General features: G+C 36.0%; 1 protein-coding gene across 1 annotated transcript in view; it reads right to left on the bottom strand.

The window, feature by feature from the left end:
• Positions 1 to 19,073, bottom strand: part of LOC114045630 (coiled-coil domain-containing protein 148-like) — a 194,003-nt gene that overhangs the window by 24,404 nt on the left and 150,526 nt on the right. Inside the window, exon 11 of the mRNA XM_027865705.1 lies at positions 16,778 to 16,896. Within this exon, the coding sequence (XP_027721506.1) occupies positions 16,778 to 16,896 (119 nt within the window). The remainder of the gene's footprint in view (positions 1 to 16,777; positions 16,897 to 19,073) is intronic.

Here is a 19,073-nt window from a genome sequence, read left to right as displayed (position 1 = left end):
AAACCCCTACAAAGTTAGAACAGGCCAACCAGAAAACAACTACCCTATTTCAATAAATCACAAATGAAAACTGCCCAGATCTCTCAGAACCGGAGGGAAATGTGAAAATAGAAAGAATTCAGGTTTGGTGGAGGCAGCTCCAGTGACAGTGCTCTCATAGTTCAGGAAAAATATTGCAATGGAATGAGGCATTTGCACATCATTAAGCAGGTAACAAAAAGAGGTCTACTTTGCCTAACACAACAAAGATACATGACGAGAATACAGCGGCTCTTAGTTTCTATGGACACAAACCCCCTCCTCTCCATATGGAAATTCGTCCGGTCCTCAGGGAAAGACAGAATGGAGGATTCAGTGACTCAAGTGGTCTTCAGAAATCCCCCAAGTCTGAGGGGCCCTCAATCTTAGGACTCTGACTGCCTGTGGCTCGTATGCCTTTAGGAGACTAGGAAGCTGTGTTGAAGAAGGTCAGTCAGGTAGTAGGGATGGCTTTGTCTCCTTTAAGTAAAGCTAATCCCTACTGGAGGTGGGAAAGAGGAGGTGCCAGGGACTCTCCCATGTTGTGGTTGGTAGGAAAGAAGTCGCATCAGGAAAACACTGGAGAATATTAGTTCTATCACAATCTCCTGAAAGAAACCCAAAGTGAAAACTGTCAAGAGTGCCACAGTCAAAATCTAGAACTTTCAGGTAAAAGAAAAAGTACTATGGGCAGTCCAAGTTGAAGTACTTCAAGAAAGTACCAAGGAACCACAGTCGGGATCATAGAAGACTTGGAAGCTGACCTTATGAACAAGAGGAAAGGCATGTGATATTCCAAAAAACAAAAGATAGAGGATTACTACTGAAAACAACCTCTCTGGAAAAACTGAGTATAATATACGGGGGAAGGGGTGAATGATCCTTCAATGAAACAGAGGATTTCCAAGGATTCCTGATGAAAAGGCCAGAACTGAGAAATATGAACATTAATGAGATGAATTCACCTACAAAATAGTAAAAAAAAGAGAGAAAGAGAGAGAGTAGAATGAACTGGATAGCAGAATTCAACGATATGTTATTTACAAGAAACACACTTGAAGCATAAAGATTCACATAAAGTTAAAATCAGGGTTGGAGAACATTATATTATGCTTCAGGCGAACTCAAAAAGTGGGAGTAGCAATCATGATTTCAGAGAAGCCTGTAGTATAAATGCTTACTATTAAAAACACAAGTAGGGAAATTACATTATGCCTAAAGATAGCAAATCAGTACTAATACATATATACCAAATAGCACAGCATCTAAATACATACAAGAAAATTAATTGTTTCAGGGAGAAATTGACAGCAAAAATATAATGGAGGGAGGGATCTCAATGTGCCCCTTACAAACTTAGACAAATCTAATAAAAAGATAAACAAGGAAGAAGTTAAGAACCTGAATAGAACTTTAGAAAAATCAGAGATGGTAGATATCTGGAAATTACTGAATAGAAACAGGAGTTTACATGTATGCAACTGTACATGATACCTTTGCAAAAATTGACATGAATTTGGGCATAATCGATGCAGAAAGAGAAAAATACTACATATATCCTTTATTGATTACAATGAAATAAAAATTATATTCAATAAAGATCCTTTGAAGAAAGAATTAAAAATTAATTGGAGACTAAATAACTTAGTCCTAAAGAATTGGTCTGTCAAAGAACAAATCATAGAAACAAGAGAAAATTTTATCAGAGAAGATGACAAGATTAGACACCAAAATTTATGGGATGCAACTAAAATGATCCTTAGGGGAAATTTCCTATCCCTAAATACTTTCATCAACAAAAGAGAGAAAGAACAAATCAACAAATTACACATGCAAATAAAACAATCTAGCAAAGCAGCAAATTAACTTCCTTGGCATAACACCAAGGTAAGAATGCTGAAAATTAAAAAATGAGTATAACAAATGGAAAGCAAAACAAACAAACAAACAAGCACTGAATTGATAAATTAAACTAGGAGCTTTGGTGGGGGGGAGAGACTAACAACATAAATAAATAGTTAGCTAGTTTTCATTTTTTAAAAAATAGAAGGAAACCAAATTACATAAAAATCAAGAAGGAGAATTCACACACACCCCAAAATGAAGAGGAAATAAAGGAAAATATCAGAAATTATTTAATTATAAGCCAACAAAACTTATAACTTGGGTAAATGGATGAATACTTTAAAATATGAAGAATTTAAAATATAAAGATTAAAAGAAAAAGAAATAATTTATTTACATAACTCTAGTAAGAGAAAAAGAAATTGAACAAGTCATAAATTAATTCTCCAAAGAAAAAACTTGAGGACCAGAATGGATTTATAAGTGAATTATATAAATTATTTAAGGTACAATTCATTCCAATATTACACAAATGATGTGTAAAAACAAGAAAAGAAGGTACCCTTCCAATCTATGATATGAATATGTTCTTGATACCTAAGCCAAAGAGAGACAAAGTAGAACAAGGTAACTCTAGACTAATATCTCTAATAAACATTGATAAAATATTAAATAAAATATTAGCAAATAGATACAGCATGTTTTTTCTTAATTATATCTAATGACCAGGGTAGACTTATAGTAGGAATGCAGGGTTGGTTTAATATAAGAAAAACTATAAACACAACATATTAATAACAAGAGCAAGAAAAATAATATGATCATATTAATATATGCTGAAAAGACTTTGGACAATATCTAACTCCTTATTAAAAAGACTAGAAATCATGAATCTAAATAAACATTTCCTTAACATGGTAAATAGTACCTATATAAAACCAAGTTCAAACAGTATATGTAATGGAGAAAGTTTGGAAGCCTTCTAACAATATCAGAATAAAGCATGACCGACCACTATCATGACAGTGATTTAATATATTACTAGAAAAATATAGTTATAGGAATAAGACAAGAAATAAGAAATATAGGAATAAACATGGACAAAGAGGAAACAAAACTATAGTTTTTGCATATGATATAATGGTATTTCCCAAAAACCTTATAGAAATAACTAAAAAATTAAAATAATAAATTGAGGAGTTTCAGGATATAAAAAAATCCACAAAAATCATCAGTCTTTCTGTATATTACAGAAAAAAAAAGAACAAAAGAAAAAGAGAAATTCCATTCAAAACAACTGCAGAATATATAAAATATTTGGGAGTCTATGTACCAATACACAAGAACTATATGGAAGCAACTTAAAATATTACAGAAATAAAGATGGACTTAAATAATTGGAGAACTATTGATTTCTCATGGTTAGACTGAGAAAATTTGATAAAAATGACACTACCTCAGTTAGTTTAGTTTTTATAAATGCCATAACAAATGATTATTTTATATAGTTAGAAAAAAATTAAATTCATTTGTGAGAAAAGGTCAAAAATCAGATTTTTGTAGTATCAGATTTCAAACTATACTATAAACCAGTTATCATCAAAAACAACTTAGTATTGGTTAAAAAAATAGAGAGGTCAAACAGTATAAATTAAGTATATAACATACAGAAGAAAATGAACTTTTGGGTTTGATAAACTCTAAGGGGCCAGGTACTGGAGTACTCACCACTCAACCAAACCTCCTGGAAAAACTGGAAAGCAGTCTGACAGAAATTAGATACACACCAACATTTTACACAATATACCATGAAAGGCTTGAAATGGATATATGATTTAGACATAAACAAAGCAGAAGAATGAGAAAGAAATTACCTTTCAGATGTATGGATGGGGGAAGAGTTCATGACCAAACAAGGGATAGAGATGAAGAGAATTAATGCAGTTAAAATGAGAAAGGGAACATACTGGGGAGGGGGGGAAGAGGAAGAGGTGTCTGTGTAAAAAGCTTCTTTGATAAATATCTCAGATTCAATATGTATATAAGAAACTGCTTAAAATTTATGACCCATTCCCCAAAAGATAAGAAAATTTGATAAAAATGACACTACCTCAGTTAGTTTAGTTTTTATAAATGCCATAACAAATGATTATTTTATATAGTTAGAAAAAAATTAAATTCATTTGTGAGAAAAGGTCAAATATCAGATTTTTGTAGTATCAGATTTCAAACTATACTATAAACCAGTTATCATCAAAAACAACTTAGTATTGGTTAAAAAAATAGAGAGGTCAAACAGTATAAATTAAGTATATAACATACAAAAGATAAGAAAAATCAAAGTGCACCAAACCACAATAGCCATAGCTCACTGCTCCTGGACCTTTACATGGCTACTTTCTTTCACCTTCTCCTGCTTACCACACAGTGAATATCAACAAAGCTTGGCTAGCTTGAAATTTGTGTGTTATTATCATCTAAGCAATGACTCCCCACCCAAAATGCTGCCTTTTCTCTAACTTACTGCCTACATGGCACCAGGTGTGGTGTTCTGTCCATATATGTGTCCATTGTTAATGTACGAAATATAAACAAAGTAGCAGTCTGGATTCTGTCAAAAGTCAGCTGCCCAGGTTATGTAGCTTTTTATTAAACCAACACTCCTCACCCACTCCTACATCACTATTGTGTCAATGATTCTTATCTAGCAGAGAAACTCATTCATTTTATGACTTGGGCCCCTCCTGCTTAGAAATGCCTCTTTCTTTACATTTTCTTATATCATTTCACTTATCCATCTTAATATAAAGTCATTCTGTAAACATATAATTTAATTAGATTAGTAATTATACGGTAAAAGTAGAAGCATTAATTGCATGCTACATAGATCTCACATAGAAGGTGGAAACTCCTTCTAGACTAGAGTTTGTCTCCCCTCTCTTCAAACTCCCAGCTATAGAACAAGATTAGTAAAGAGAGAGTCAATCTGGCAGTTCAATATCTCATTACAGGCTTCCCATTTCATTGTTAAAAGAGTACTAGACACAAGCAGTTTACTTATGGCTGAATTAGAAAGCCCTACAAAAACTTTAGTGATTCTCTTGGTTATGATTGCACAGAGAAGCTAGAGCGCAGGAATGATCTTCTACCATCCTGGAAAACTGTTCCAGCATTTGTTGGGTGAGGTTATACCTTACTGCCCCAGAAGCTAACACCCATGGATGCCACTTGACTGTCAAAAATCTAGCATTGACAGCAGCAAGAGGGCAGATGCAACTCAACTGCCATTGTGTTTCTCCCTATCCCTACCTTTTGTCCTGTGTCTGATGTCAACCCTTCCCATCCACTATTTGCATCAGCCCAAGAAGCCAAAGCCAGTTTTGTGTCAGAACATCAGAGTTTAAGTTATGTTGGAGCATCAGAACACTGGAAAAGGGCTAGGATGCCTGTTACTCTGGTATAGATTCCTGTTGAGAGGTCCCTCTTATGAAGTACTCTGGTAGAACAAAACCTTCCATCAAGTATTAGTAACACTAGAGGATTTGTGAAGGAGATCTTACCTCCTCTGTGGGTTTGCATCATTAAAAATCTCTTTTAATATTTATGCCTAACCATATTAGATAAAATACTCTATTTTGTTAGTAAAAAAGAAATGCTATTGAGAAAAAAATAAGACAATTCCTTATTAATAATGACTATGAATAGCTTGGGTATTTGAAACTTTGATATTCACATCAAAGCACCATCAAAGAGACAACAGTTTACACCAGGGCTGGGGAACCTGAGGCCTGGAAACTACATGTGGCCCTCTAGGTCCTCAAGTGAGGCCCTTTGATTGAATCCAAACTTCGCAGAACAAATCCCCTTAAAAAAAGGATTTGTTCTGTAAAACTTGGACTCAGTCAAAAGGTTGCTCCCAAGGACTTAGAAGGCCATATGTGGCCTCGAGACCACAGGTTTCCCACCCCTGGGTCACACTAAGTAAGTACTTACAAAGTTCTTTGGGGAAGTAAATAGCCTCCTGAATGTTGAGGTTACAAACCTAAACTTCTTAATTGAAGATAATGTTATAATACACATATTGAAACGTATGTAATGATTGTTGTCCTTCATCATTTTCGTCCCCTTCAAGAATGAAGTCACTTACCTCTGTTTGCCTCAGTTTCCTCATCTGTAAATTGAGTTGAAGAAAGAAATGGTAAACCACTCCAGTATCTTTGCCAGGAAAACCCCAAACAGGGTCGTGAAGAGTCAAACATGATTGAAAAGACTGAACAACAATCTCTCACTCCGAACCCAGTATTCTTTCTGCCTCTTTACATGCACACTATTGGTTATGGTTAGCTGAGAGAAAAGGCGTGAATTTCTCAGTAACATGCAAAATCAAAAACCCTAAATGCAGGTATCACTAATGAGGGGCCAAACCAAGTTTTTGCAAATGAGTGGCAAGGATATTAGTCATTATATAGCCAATCCTATTTACAGTCACATAATCTATGGTCCTGAAATCAAGGTGTGAGGAACAGAAAACTAATATTAGGACAAATTGTTGCTCATTCCATAGGGGGAAGGGGTTTAAAAAGGGATGCCCTAAAAGTTGCCTGCCTTGAACTAAGTACTACATCTGAGTAGAATCATTTTATGATTCAAGAAAGAAAAAGGAAATCCCAAATATATCAGCAAATGAAGAGATGGTATAACTTTTTTAAAGTAATAGTTTTATATAAAGAAGTGATTGAAGAGACATAGAAGCCAAGAGGAACAAAAAGATAGGAACCAAAAAGCAGCCTTAAATTAGGTAAACAGGACAACAAGACATGCATTCATGTTTGCAGCTAAACTCTCAAACATGGACACCAATATTATCCAGGTCACCCTCAAGGAAGGACTGTTACCCACAACTTATAACAGAAGGTATCTGAGTGAGAAATTAGGAAAAACCTACTAACAGGATAAGAATGTACCACAGAAGGAGGTTACAAATCTATTTCAGAAAAAGAACTTAACACTTCTGGGTTTACAATCTGGCACAAAGACTGAATGAACCTCAAGAGGTTCTTTCTAATTATATAAACAGGTGTAAATTTGCATAGTAGCTTGAACAGCCTTTAAAAAATATATAGATTCACATGGTATTACCAAGAACTGTGCTTGTGTAATAGCTCACAAATTCTAGGTTTGACATATCTTATAAAGAGGACTTAGTTGATAGATTTAATGATGGCTCACATTACTATTAGGGCAGCTGGTTGCTGCAGTGGATAGGGTGTGGGGCTGGAGTCAGGAAGACTTGAGTTCAAATCTGACCTCAGACACTTAGTAGCATGACCCTGGAAAAGTCACTTAACTCTGTTTGCCTCAGTTTCCTCATCTGTAAAATGAGCTGGAGAAGGAAATGGCAAACCACTCTAGTATCTTTGTCAAGAAAATCTCAAATGGGGTCACAAAGAGTTGGACATAACTGAACAAGTATTACCATTAATGTATATGCTAGAGTCTATGCTAAATGTACACTCCCTAAAGTAGACTAATCAGAAAAAGCATAATGAATGTTTACAAAGGATCTAGTGATCACTTTGTAAATATACCATTAAAAGACAGATATTTGAGCATGAAGGCACCTTAAATGTCATGAATGGCTTCTAATAGAAAATACATTATTTTTTGTACAATGTTAAGAAAAGATACAAGAAATAGACAGAAAAGGAAAACATCTGGTTTTATTATTTAGAGGAATCCCAAAACTATCAACTCCCTTGCAGCTGGCAAGCACCCCCAAAACTCAACTAGATAAGAAAAGTTAATTTAACCTTAGAAACACAGCTGGCTCAAATCTCTTCCTTCCCAAAGGGTCATCTCATTTTCTCATACTTCAAATGCCTAGTTCTTACAGCACAGGAAAAACATTGTGTTTCTTTGGAAAACAGATGAAAATTTGAGTTTTCTGGTACAGTTAAGTGTAAAATTTAAGGATAAGAACTACTATGAGGAACACTGCTTTAGGTAGAAAAAAAAAGTACACACTAGTGCAGGAAGAGCTCTGTTTGCTTGAGAGGTCCTTTTAGTAAACTCCTGGGCAAATGAAGACTCTTCTCTTACTTGGCCTAAAACATGTCAGCACAGGTACAGAATTGTCTCAAGTGAAAACACTGCCATTTCTCTGACTAGGTTAGTCATTTTCCAGCACCACACAGATGTCTGAGGTCCTACCCAGGGGGCTAGGAAGAGTGTTCTAGTGTTTCACTAGCAAGCTAATACACCTATACCTTCCATGGCTAGAGGCACATCCTAGTTGTTTGGAGAGAAATAGCTGCAGGATTCTAATGAAAACAGAGTCCAGAGGAATTGCAATGAATACCTTTATACCACTTTTAATATTACCCCTGCTGTATGTGTAATTAGAATTTTTAAAAAGCTTATGTTTTAAAAAAAATTACCAAGGGGATTACATGGAACAAGTAGGCTATTTGTTTGGAGAACCACGAGAAACAAATAGCATCAGATAAGCAAACAATGTCCTCCAACCTCATTTATTCTTTATAAAATGATTCACAAAACCAGCAGAAGTGAGGAATATAACAGATCCAGATAAACTTGACTTCAGAAATGTATTTGACACAGAACATTTAATAACCACTAATGGAAACGTCTTAACACAAAGGGGAAAGAAACTACCTGACCACTACAACGGGAATCTGGTTTATGTTAACTTACTTAATAAGACTTTCTATGATAACAGACATAGTCTATCAAGGAAATAAGGCAGTGAAATATGAAAGGAACATGGGGTTTTTGCTGTACTCTAAATGAGCTGGTGTAGAGCCTCGGTAGGGCTAGGGGCTGGTGTAGACAAGGGACCAGAAGGGAATAGCAGGAGGCAGAATAGCAGACAGGGGAGGCTGAAGCAGAGCTGTGCTGCTGCTATTGGCCCCCATCCCTACATCATCACTGTTAACTGATGCTGGGCCGGTTGAGTTCCATTCACCTGGCTGTGGAACAAGTTCCTGGCCTTGGAGAACCTTTGGGGACTGGGTGAATGCCAAGGAAATTAGATAAAAATTTAGAAAAACATGTAAGCATTGTAAAAATCATCCTATTGGTACCGAACGATATCCAATTTTAATGAGGTTGCTGAGTTTCTGGAGGCAGTGGGATTGGTGTACAAAGGCTTCATGGAGAAGACAGAGTTAGAGGATCATTTGCAAGGAGAGGAATTTTGGTTTGGGAAGGAATGAAGGGAAGAGAACAAGTATTTATTGTGTCTCCTATGTGCCGGGCGCTGTGATTTGCAGTTTACAAATACCTCATTTGATTCTCACAACAACCCTGGGAGGTAGGTGCTATTATTATCCCCACTTTACAGTTGAGCAAAATGAGGCAGGTAGAGATTAAGGGACTTGCCCAGGGTCACATAACTAGTGTGTGAAACTGGAATCAAACTCAGGCCTTCCTCACTCCAGGTCCAGAAGCTCTACCCACTGAGCCACCTAGCTATCTCTAAAGAGGCAAAGGCATCTCAGACAGGTTTTATACATATATATATATACATATATATGTATATATATACATGTATATACATATATATGTATATCTTCATGGTAGTTCTGAAGTGAGAGTAGGGAAGAAGCCTAAGCAAAGGAGATCAATAAGATTAATCACTCTTTTCTCTACCAAAAGGAAAACAATTGATCAAATGATGGTGAAGTGGCAAGGAGGCCTTTCTTAATGGGTCCCCAAGGGTATAAGAATGACAAAGTTATGTTGAGTAAAGAGTAAGGGAAAGATGTGAACAAAACAAAATGTGTGTTTCCCTTAATGTTTTGTGAGTGTTTAGGCAATATGATAAGTTGGAAGGAGTTTCCCTACTGATGAGATCACAGATCTATCCAAGTATGAGAAACTGGAGATTGTCTTACTGCCTTATACTTGGGCAGGACATTAGATTATTTAATTTGAACAAATGCTTTTCTTGGCATACCCAAACAGAGGGTTTGCAATTCAACCCGAAACATTCCTGCTGACTTGGCAATATCAATTCAAAAAATATGTTTTAATTGAATTTCTTGGAAGATGCGCTCTCCTACCTTGGAAGCATTTTGATTGGATGCCCTCATGAAGTATTTCAGGGAGGAAAGGTACGTAGATTAGCTACAAGGGAAAGAGGTGGAAGCCTGATTTTATATACAGACTAATCTCAGACACAAAATTAGAAGAGATCCCTTTGTATTTTTGTTTAGTGAATACACAGTATGTTTGTTTTCAAGAAACTTCATCTGCCCTCTGGATTTTCTAGAAACAATAAACTGAAAAGCAAAGAAAGGGAACAAAAACAATAGGGATTTTCAATGCCTTAGGGCTATCTCATTTTTTTAAAAGCAGTAAACTTGAAAACTGTTTCAAGTCTTTTCATTCTAACACAAAAAGTAAACCTAAAAAGAGAAGACATAAGGTTTATAAATCTTGAATTTTATATCACAGGTGCAAACATATATTTTAACCAACTAAATTTCTGAGAGATCCAGTATGATTAAAAATGAACATATTTTCTAGTTGTCAGAAGGAAATGCTTCAGAGAGCTTTCCTGAGTAGAGCTCTGTCTTAAATCATGGCCAAAGATATTCCACATTTTCCAAGAGTACTATTGAAAACTTTATAGAACTCATTTCTCATTTTTAGAATGATTTTTAAAAATGCTTTCTATCCTATTTCCCATTTTATATGCACACTTTGGATCTATAATTATTTGCAGGCACAAATTTTCACAGAACACCTGCACATATAGGTGATAGATCAGATACTTCGAATTTGCAGGAGACTTTAGAGAAAATCCTCTCATTTTAAAGAAGAAGCAACTGACACCCAAAGAGATTAAATGACCTACCAAAGATCTCAAACTACTTCTGTTTGTTTTATCCTCATCAAGAATGTTGGTTGCTTTCCTTATTTCAATTTTATTCTTTTCAGCTAAAGTCAAGAATAAGCTAAGCTTGACATTTTTTGGGACAGGCAGCTAAAGATCAAATTGTTAAGAGGGTTGATATAAATATTATCCAAAGACAGAATATGAGGCTTTCCCAATGAGAAGTGGGGTGAGGGGGAGGGATTTCTTTATAACACTAAAGTATTTAGTGGGAAGTAGTGAAGAACTGAGAAATAAGTGACTAAGCACAGGAGAAATAAGATCTGTTTTGAATATTTACCCTATGAATCCCATTTCAGTTCAGCAAACATTTATTGAATATCTTCTATGAGCAAGGCATGGTACTAGGTACTTAGTGATGTAACAGGAGATATGACACAGGCCTTGTTCTCAAGCACCTTGCAATATGAAGGGATTCTGCACATGGGTTATATGAGATGGCCGTTGAGGTCCCTTCCAACTCTCAAAGTCTGTGATACCTGTGATTTTGTGATTCTGGGCAGGACAAATAACTATGGGAGACTGTGACAGGTTCAAAGGCAAAGGATAGGGGAGACTCTGAAAGAGACGCATCAGATTTGGGTTTTAAAGGTAGAGGCAACAGGAGGAGATGGGTGGTGGTAGGGCAAAAGTCCATTCTATTTTTGGAGGATGGTGTAAAAAATGCAGAGAAAAAGGACATGCAGCTTGAGAATGTGGAATGAAGTCTAGTCTACCCGGAGCACAAAATATATGAAGGGTAATAGTATGAGACAAGGCTGTACAGTAAGGTTAGAGCAAAGTTGCAAATAGCTTTGAATGTTAGGATCAGGAGTTTCTAGTTTATTTGATAAGCACTGAGGAGGTACTGAAGGATTTGAATAGAGGAATGACATCAATCAATCAATAGACATTTATTAAGTGCCTACTATGCATCAGGCACTGTGCTAAGCATTGGGCATGATTATAATGATGCATTGGGAAGACAACTTAGGTAACTATGAAGTATGGATTAGATGGAGGATAGAAATTGGAGGCAGAAATAGCCAGGAGGCTATTATAAGGTAAGAAGAAATGTGGATATTACATATTACAAAAACTACTACTCCTCAAGGCTGACATGTATATAGTACTTTAACACTTGCAAAGTGCCTTGTATACATTATTTCAGTTGAATCTATTTGACACAGGACAGTTTTAGTGACAGTAAAGAGGCTCTTAGAGAAACGGAAAAGTGAGAATGATAAGACTTAGTAACTATATTGGAAACATAGGGTAAGAGGGAGGGAAGAATTATGGATTATTCCCAAGGTTATGAGTCTGGGTGGTTGGGAAGATGGTGGTACCATTAGTAGAAGTAAAGAAATTGGAGAGACTGGCAAGTTTATTAGGAAGACGAAAAGGTCATTCATAGGCATATTGAGGTTGAGGCACTGATGAGATGTATAGGCAAAGTGTTCTAGAAGGCCACTGAAAATATGGAACTGGAGCTCTGTGTAGAGGTGAGGGCTTGAGATACACTTATGGGAGTTATATGCTTGAGATGACTTAGAAATGGATGAAATCGCCAAAGAAAAGAGCATAGAAAGAAAAGAATATCTCAGGGAGAACATTTCAACATGCCTACACTTCAGGGATAAAAGGAAGATGAAGGTCTCCACTCCTTCCAATCTGTCATTTAACCTCAACACTTGACTGAAACATTTGTCTCTGAGATAACTAATGAACCACTTCGTGCTAAATCCAATTACTTTAAGTCCTCACCTTTCTTGATGAATCTAAAGCTTTCCATACTGAATGACCTTCTCCTCATGGATGCTCTCTCCTCCGTTGGCTTTTAAAACATTGTTGTCTCCTGGTTCCTGGACCCTACTAAGAATTATTCTTACCATCACATCCAATTGTTCTTCCTACTTTCAGCTTGTTAAGTCACATTACCAATTCTTTACTTAGTACTTTGAGTCTCTAGGTGGTAGAATCCAAATGCAGTGGGATTCCACTGTTGTTGCCAGTTGAAATAAATTGTTAAGAAAATACTGGCAGATATGTCCCATGAAAGTATTTCTTTCTTCTGTTCAGCTAAAAATGCTTTAGGGGTAATTTGAAATAGCTGGGCCTCACACTAAGCTCTCTGAAGGCTTTCTTTCACTTCAATGCCTTCGCTTCAATGCTATGGCTCATAATCTCTTGTCATCCTCCATATTTTACAAGTGATCTCATTCTCTAAACTGGCATTGCCCTTGGCTGCCATTGCTTTCTTCTTGGTAAAGAGATTAAGTATTTGCTTTTTCAGAGTTATTGTGGTATACCTGATTTGGTGATTGTTTTGAATTGATGATGGGAGAAAGGACTTTTAGAGAACATTCCAGTATTTCTGATGAAAAGACTGGGAGCTGAGTAGAAACTTTGAAATGCAAATATGGGAGTCTAAAAAGGTAATTCAAGAAGGGGCTATACAATGAAGAAGTGTTTACATTCTAATAAGGAGAAAAAAATAAATGTCCCTTCAGAATCCTAAAATCTTCAAGAGTCATGGAGGGAATTGAGTAACACATAGTGCCTGGGGGTAATTTTGTTCTGTTTTAGTGCTCTCCAGCAGGAATTGAGTCACCTAACTTTTTTTAAAAGGTCAGATAGTAAATATTTTAGGTTTTGTAGGACAAAGGCAAAATCAAGAATATTTTGTAGTTACTACATAACAAGAGAGAAAACAAATTTCCACAAATTTTTTAATGATGAAATTCTAACTACAATAATGAACAGAACTTTTTTTTTTTATAGTACAGGTCTATTAATGAGAGGAATACAATGTTTTGGGTGGGAGAGATATTTCAATTAATTGGAGTTCAAAGTTGGTGTTCCCTATCACCAACATTGGATGCAAATGTTCATTTCTTAATTATGATAATTAATGAGATTTTATGTATTTCATCTTTTAAATGTCTTTTCACACAGATAGGTACTGCCAAATACTGATATCAATTCATGAGCATTAGATTTAAATTGAGACTAAAGGCTAATAACCTTAAACAAATTTATTTTCTCTGGAAACATTCCTTCAGCTGCTTCGATTAAATATGATTTGATCAACTCAACATTGGTAAATGTCTTTCTTCTTGCTTGGCTAACAAATGAGTCACTAAGAAACTTACTTTGGTTGTAGCCTCATTTGCATTTTTTAATTTTTGTCCAGAAATTCTGCTGTGATAGGATATTCCATTTTATAATATCTAATTTCTCATTTCTAACTGCTGCTTTCCTTTGAGTTAAGAATATTATGATCAGTGCTTAGTCTGGTAAGGTCAATGTGTATTGTATTCTTTTAGCACCGCTATAGAGTATTGTATGCCATTGGAAGTCCACTTTTCTTGTTTTGACATAATGAGCATGCACTGGTAGTGAAAAATAAAATAAAATGTTGTACTACAGTAATACTCATGACATGCAAAAAGCTATTGAGCAATTATAAGGTACAAAACAGCCAGTGTGAAGTGAGGAGGGAGCCATACCCAGTCTCTGTTATAACTATTCACCTCTACCATTACAGTGAGAAAGCAGTCATTTTGTTGTTATTGTTGTTCAGTTATTTCAGTCATGTCTGATTCTTTGTGACCCTTTTTAGGGCTTTCTTGGCAAAGATACTGGAGTGGTTTGCCATTTCCTTCTCCAACTCAGATCAAGAAACTGAGACAAATAGGGCTAAGTAACTTACCCAGGATCACACAGCTAGTCAGTGTCAGAGGCCAGATTCAAATTCAGGAAGATGAGGTTTCCTGACTCCAGGCCTGGGACTCTAACCACTGAGTCACCTAGCTGACAAAGTAGCCACAGACAATATGTAGAAGAATAAACATAGCTGTTTTCCAATAATACTCTATGAACACCGAAATTTGAATTTGATATAATTTTCATTTGTCACAAAATATTGCTCTTCTTTTGATTTTTTTCAACCATTTAAAAATATAAATAGAGTTTTAGCTCATAGGTCATACAAAAACAGGGTAGGGATCGTGTGGATTTGGCCTATCAGCCATAGTTCACTAATTCCTGATTTTAAGAGAAGAAATAAGAGAGAATAGACTAGGGAATAAGCAAAAAGGAAGGGAAGGAAACATGTAATAATAAGGGTGCATGAGAGGATGTATAGATTAAGCAATGGAGTGGGACTTTTGTTGTAAATGTACTAATACTTATATTCCTGTGGAGAACTTTATCTGACTAGCTGCATGAACTTGGACGAGTCACTTAAGCTTTCTTGGCTTCAGTTTTCTCCTGCGTAAAATGACAGAACTGGAATACTAAGTTTTAAGGTACTGTACAGTTCTAATATTCTATGACTGTACAGTTCTAATATTCTATGACCTGTGCACCACAAGTGATACTCAATGTCTCTCTTCACTAGAATTTTTTTCGGTTGGAAGGCAGAATATCCTCTTGCAGTGTTTTTTCTTAGTCTTGCTATAAGAAAATTCCTTGCTTGTTTTTATTCTCAATATTGTAGATAATCTGACGCACCATGATTTTGTTTGTTTAGTCCCCTTGCTACTAAGATAAAGCATATAGGAGTGAGGAAAGTGTTAACCCTTCAGCTCTCCTTACATAAATCATTTCGCCACTATTCCATCAAGTGCCAATAGACAAACTCAATAATGTGTGATATAATTGATGTACATTCATATAATCTCCAATAGGAATAAGATGTGAAGACATATGGTCACCAAAGGAATCTCTCAATATCATGGAGGATGAAGACGACATGGCATAGTGGAAAGTGCTAACTGGGAGACCTTGGTTCTAATTCCAATTCTGTCATTTACTACCAGTATGGCCTTAGCCAAGTCACTTAATTTCCCTGGGCTTCAATTTCCCTGCCTATAAAACGAAGATGTTGGACTACATTCCCTTTATGGACCTTTTCAACTCTAAATCTACAATCTTATGAAAAACCAAGTGAATAAGAATACCTAGTATGTAGATTATGATATACTTTTAGACGGACAACCTATAGACCTGGTTCATCAAAGAGTATATCTTGGACAGATGCAAAAATGGACATTGAACTGGGCCTAAAATTGGATTGAAATAAAAGAGTGGGCTATATTATATTTTGTAAGTTGTGCTTTTAGTGAGCAAAAGCTTCTCCCTAAAATAAGGGCCCAGATTTCTAATATTCATATTCTTCAACTAAAGTTACAGAGCTGTGTCATGTAATACCACAGTCTCTAGAGAATTAAAGTCACCGAGGTCATACAAAGGGTGAATGCCAAGCACGGGCAATATGTTACCAATAAAGAATGGTACAGGACAAGTAGCATAGGGAACATCACCAGAGAGACGTGCGACTAGAAAAGACGGTAAATCAGTCGTTTTAGAACAACCAGGGATATCAGATGGACAGGCAGAGTTTTGCACTGGTAACCATGAAATATAAAGAGTCCTAGAAGTTCTTCAGAAAACTGTGTGGATCTGTAGGCAAACATGACGTCAAGGTTGAGTCATGACTGATGCATTGTGATGTATACCGTTGGAAAGTGAACCTACATCAACAAGCTCATAAAGCAATTGAATTAGAAAAATTATGCAATAACCATCCCATGCTTTTCTCTGAAACAAAGGTCCATCTTTTTAACACCAATATTCTCCTGGTATAAGCACTTACTATAGTGGTATGTTCACAGCCAGCACTCAAATATTATAAAAACCTCTTTAGAAATTTTTCCATTTTTTCATGAAACATGACTATTTTGGAATCAGAAAGATAACGCAGGAAGGTAATTAGGAAATTTTAGTCCTATATATGACATTCTGAGAATACTGGAATGAAAACTTCTAAAAGGATGTTATTACAGTTGTTCATTAATTAAAGAAACATCACACGACAATAAAAAACAGTACTGTATAATAAAAAGCTCTATCCTAAGTCTTGGATGTCCCAACATATCATAGTAGAATGTGTTTAAAATCACCACCACAACCAACTCTTTCCCCACATTGCCTTTTTTTTTTTTTTTTTACCTTTCTTGGTCTTTAATTGCTTGCTCAGCCATTATTTTCCTCACTTGTTCCAGGCGCTGAAGATCTCTCTTTTCTATTTCTTGCCACTTCTGCTCTTTTTTATCCCAGTACTCTTTGATCTAGTGTGTAAATGTTATATGACATTTAATATCAACAGATATGTAAAGACAGAACAATAAGCAGGAAAGCTGGGATAGTATTATCCATTGGGTCATGTAGACAGAATTGAGTTTAAATGGCTATTTGTATTTTTGTGTTTCATATCTTCATCTAGAACCTAGTAGCAACTGGAAAATAAATTAAAACATGAGAGTACAGAAGTCCAGATCGAAAACTTCTGAGATAGAAATGTATCTCATGCTAGGACCTTACGTTTTAATCTCTGGTTAATAAAATTGACTTTCAGGGAACCACAGTAATAGAATAGTATTGTCTCTAAGGTTTATGACCTACTCGTTGCCCAAGAATATTTTTATCCGATTATAGCAATGTAGTTTTTTTTTAACAAATACAGCACTAAAAACTATTATTACTTTAAAAGCATGATTTTATTTATGCTAATGGATAGCAGGATGTTGAAAGCTTCATGCTTTAGAGGAAGTGGCAGGAGGTAAGTGGGAGGAAGGAAGAAAAGGAACAATGAGCAAGTTGAGGTATATAGTGGTTGTGCGTTCTGTGGTATAATAAAGGCCACATCTGACAAGTTCAGAAGGGTGATGGTAATGAATCCAAAAGGCATGTTTCGCCTTCCTCCTCTCGAGATTACATGTCATATCAATAGGATTTAGAGCTAAAAAGCACTTAAAGATCATCCAGGACAACCTTCCTCATTTTAAAAAGGAGTAAGCTAAAGCCTAGAAAGGCTAAATGATTTTCATAAAGTCACACAGACAGTGAGTAACAGAGTAGGGATTTGAACCCAGTAGCTCAGACTCCGAATCCAGTGTTATTTTTGATATACAACTTAGCATAATTTGCCACTGGACCATAACGTATAAGCAATAAGTACCGCTCCATTTGGGTGTTCTGATTGCCAGTGCTTTTGACACTGCCTATATAAGGTTGGGAAGCTATGGATTATTTGGTAAGATTGTAGCAGAATGGATGAAGAGTTGGACTTGAAGTGAGGGACACTTGGGTCTGAATCATGCCTCAGATATTGCTAACTGTGTGATCCTGGGCAAATCACTTAATCTCTTAGTCCCATTTGTAAAATGGGAATAATAATAGCACCTGCCTTGCTGTTGTGAGGATCAAGTGAGATCAAATACATAAAGTGTTTTGTGAACTGTTAAATACTATATGTATTTATTATTATTATTATTATACTTGTTATTTTTTTAACTATTGTTTAGTTATTTTTCATTGTGTCTGACTCTTCATGACCTCATTTGGGGTTTTCTTGGCAGAGATATTGGAGTGGTTTACCATTTCCTTCTCCAGTTTATTTTACAGATGAAGAAACTGAGGCAAATAGAAGTAAGTGACTTGCCCAGGGTCACACAGCTAGTAAGTGTCTGAGGTTAGATTTGAACTCCAGAAGATGAGTCTTCCTGACTCTAGGCCTGGCACGCTATCTACTGCACCACCTACCTGTCCACTAGCTGTTAATACTACTACTTATAGATGCCTGTTTTCCCACAGGTCAAGCTGATATCCCAATACAAACAAGGATAGAGTGTTTAGACTACTACTCATGCTCCCTCATCTTGGCAATAGTGGCCACTTCAGGGCCCAGTTGTTTTTTATCAGCTGATATTGAGCTCCTTTTTTTTCTAGTGCATAGGGAGAAAATTAATAACCTCCATTGCTTATTACACCTGCCTTCCCCTCCTGTCTCTAAGGTCCCACCACACCAACAGTAGCTATTGGTTTCTGGGAAATGAGAAAAAAACACCTTAAGTAGCAGAACCAAGGTTGTAATCTCTCAGTAGCAAGTGCCAATAATAAAAGCACTTTCAGAATACTTGCTGAATAATTGTATGATAGGTACAGAATCACAGAATTTGGAGACCACAGACCTCACCTAGTTCAATCATTACCTGAACAAGATTCCTCAATACAATATTACAAATATTACAATTACAAATATTACATCCTTTGCTGGTGGAAAACCTTTGCTGGTGGAGGGAGGAACAGGGAAAGGAACATCACATGACCTGTCCAGACACTGTCCACTTTTTGTCAATTTTCATTGTTAGGAAGTTGTTCTTTTGTTGAGCTGAAATCTGTCTCTCAATTTCCACCTATTACTCCTAGTTTTGTCCTCTGAGAATAAATAAAACCAGTCAAATGC

The sequence above is a fragment of the Vombatus ursinus genome, unplaced genomic scaffold (assembly GCF_900497805.2).
Source record: "Vombatus ursinus unplaced genomic scaffold, bare-nosed wombat genome assembly UNPS02014779.1, whole genome shotgun sequence".
NCBI lineage: Eukaryota > Metazoa > Chordata > Mammalia > Diprotodontia > Vombatidae > Vombatus > Vombatus ursinus.
Note: the sequence above shows the minus strand (reverse complement) of the source record. Positions and strands in the feature narration are given on the sequence as shown.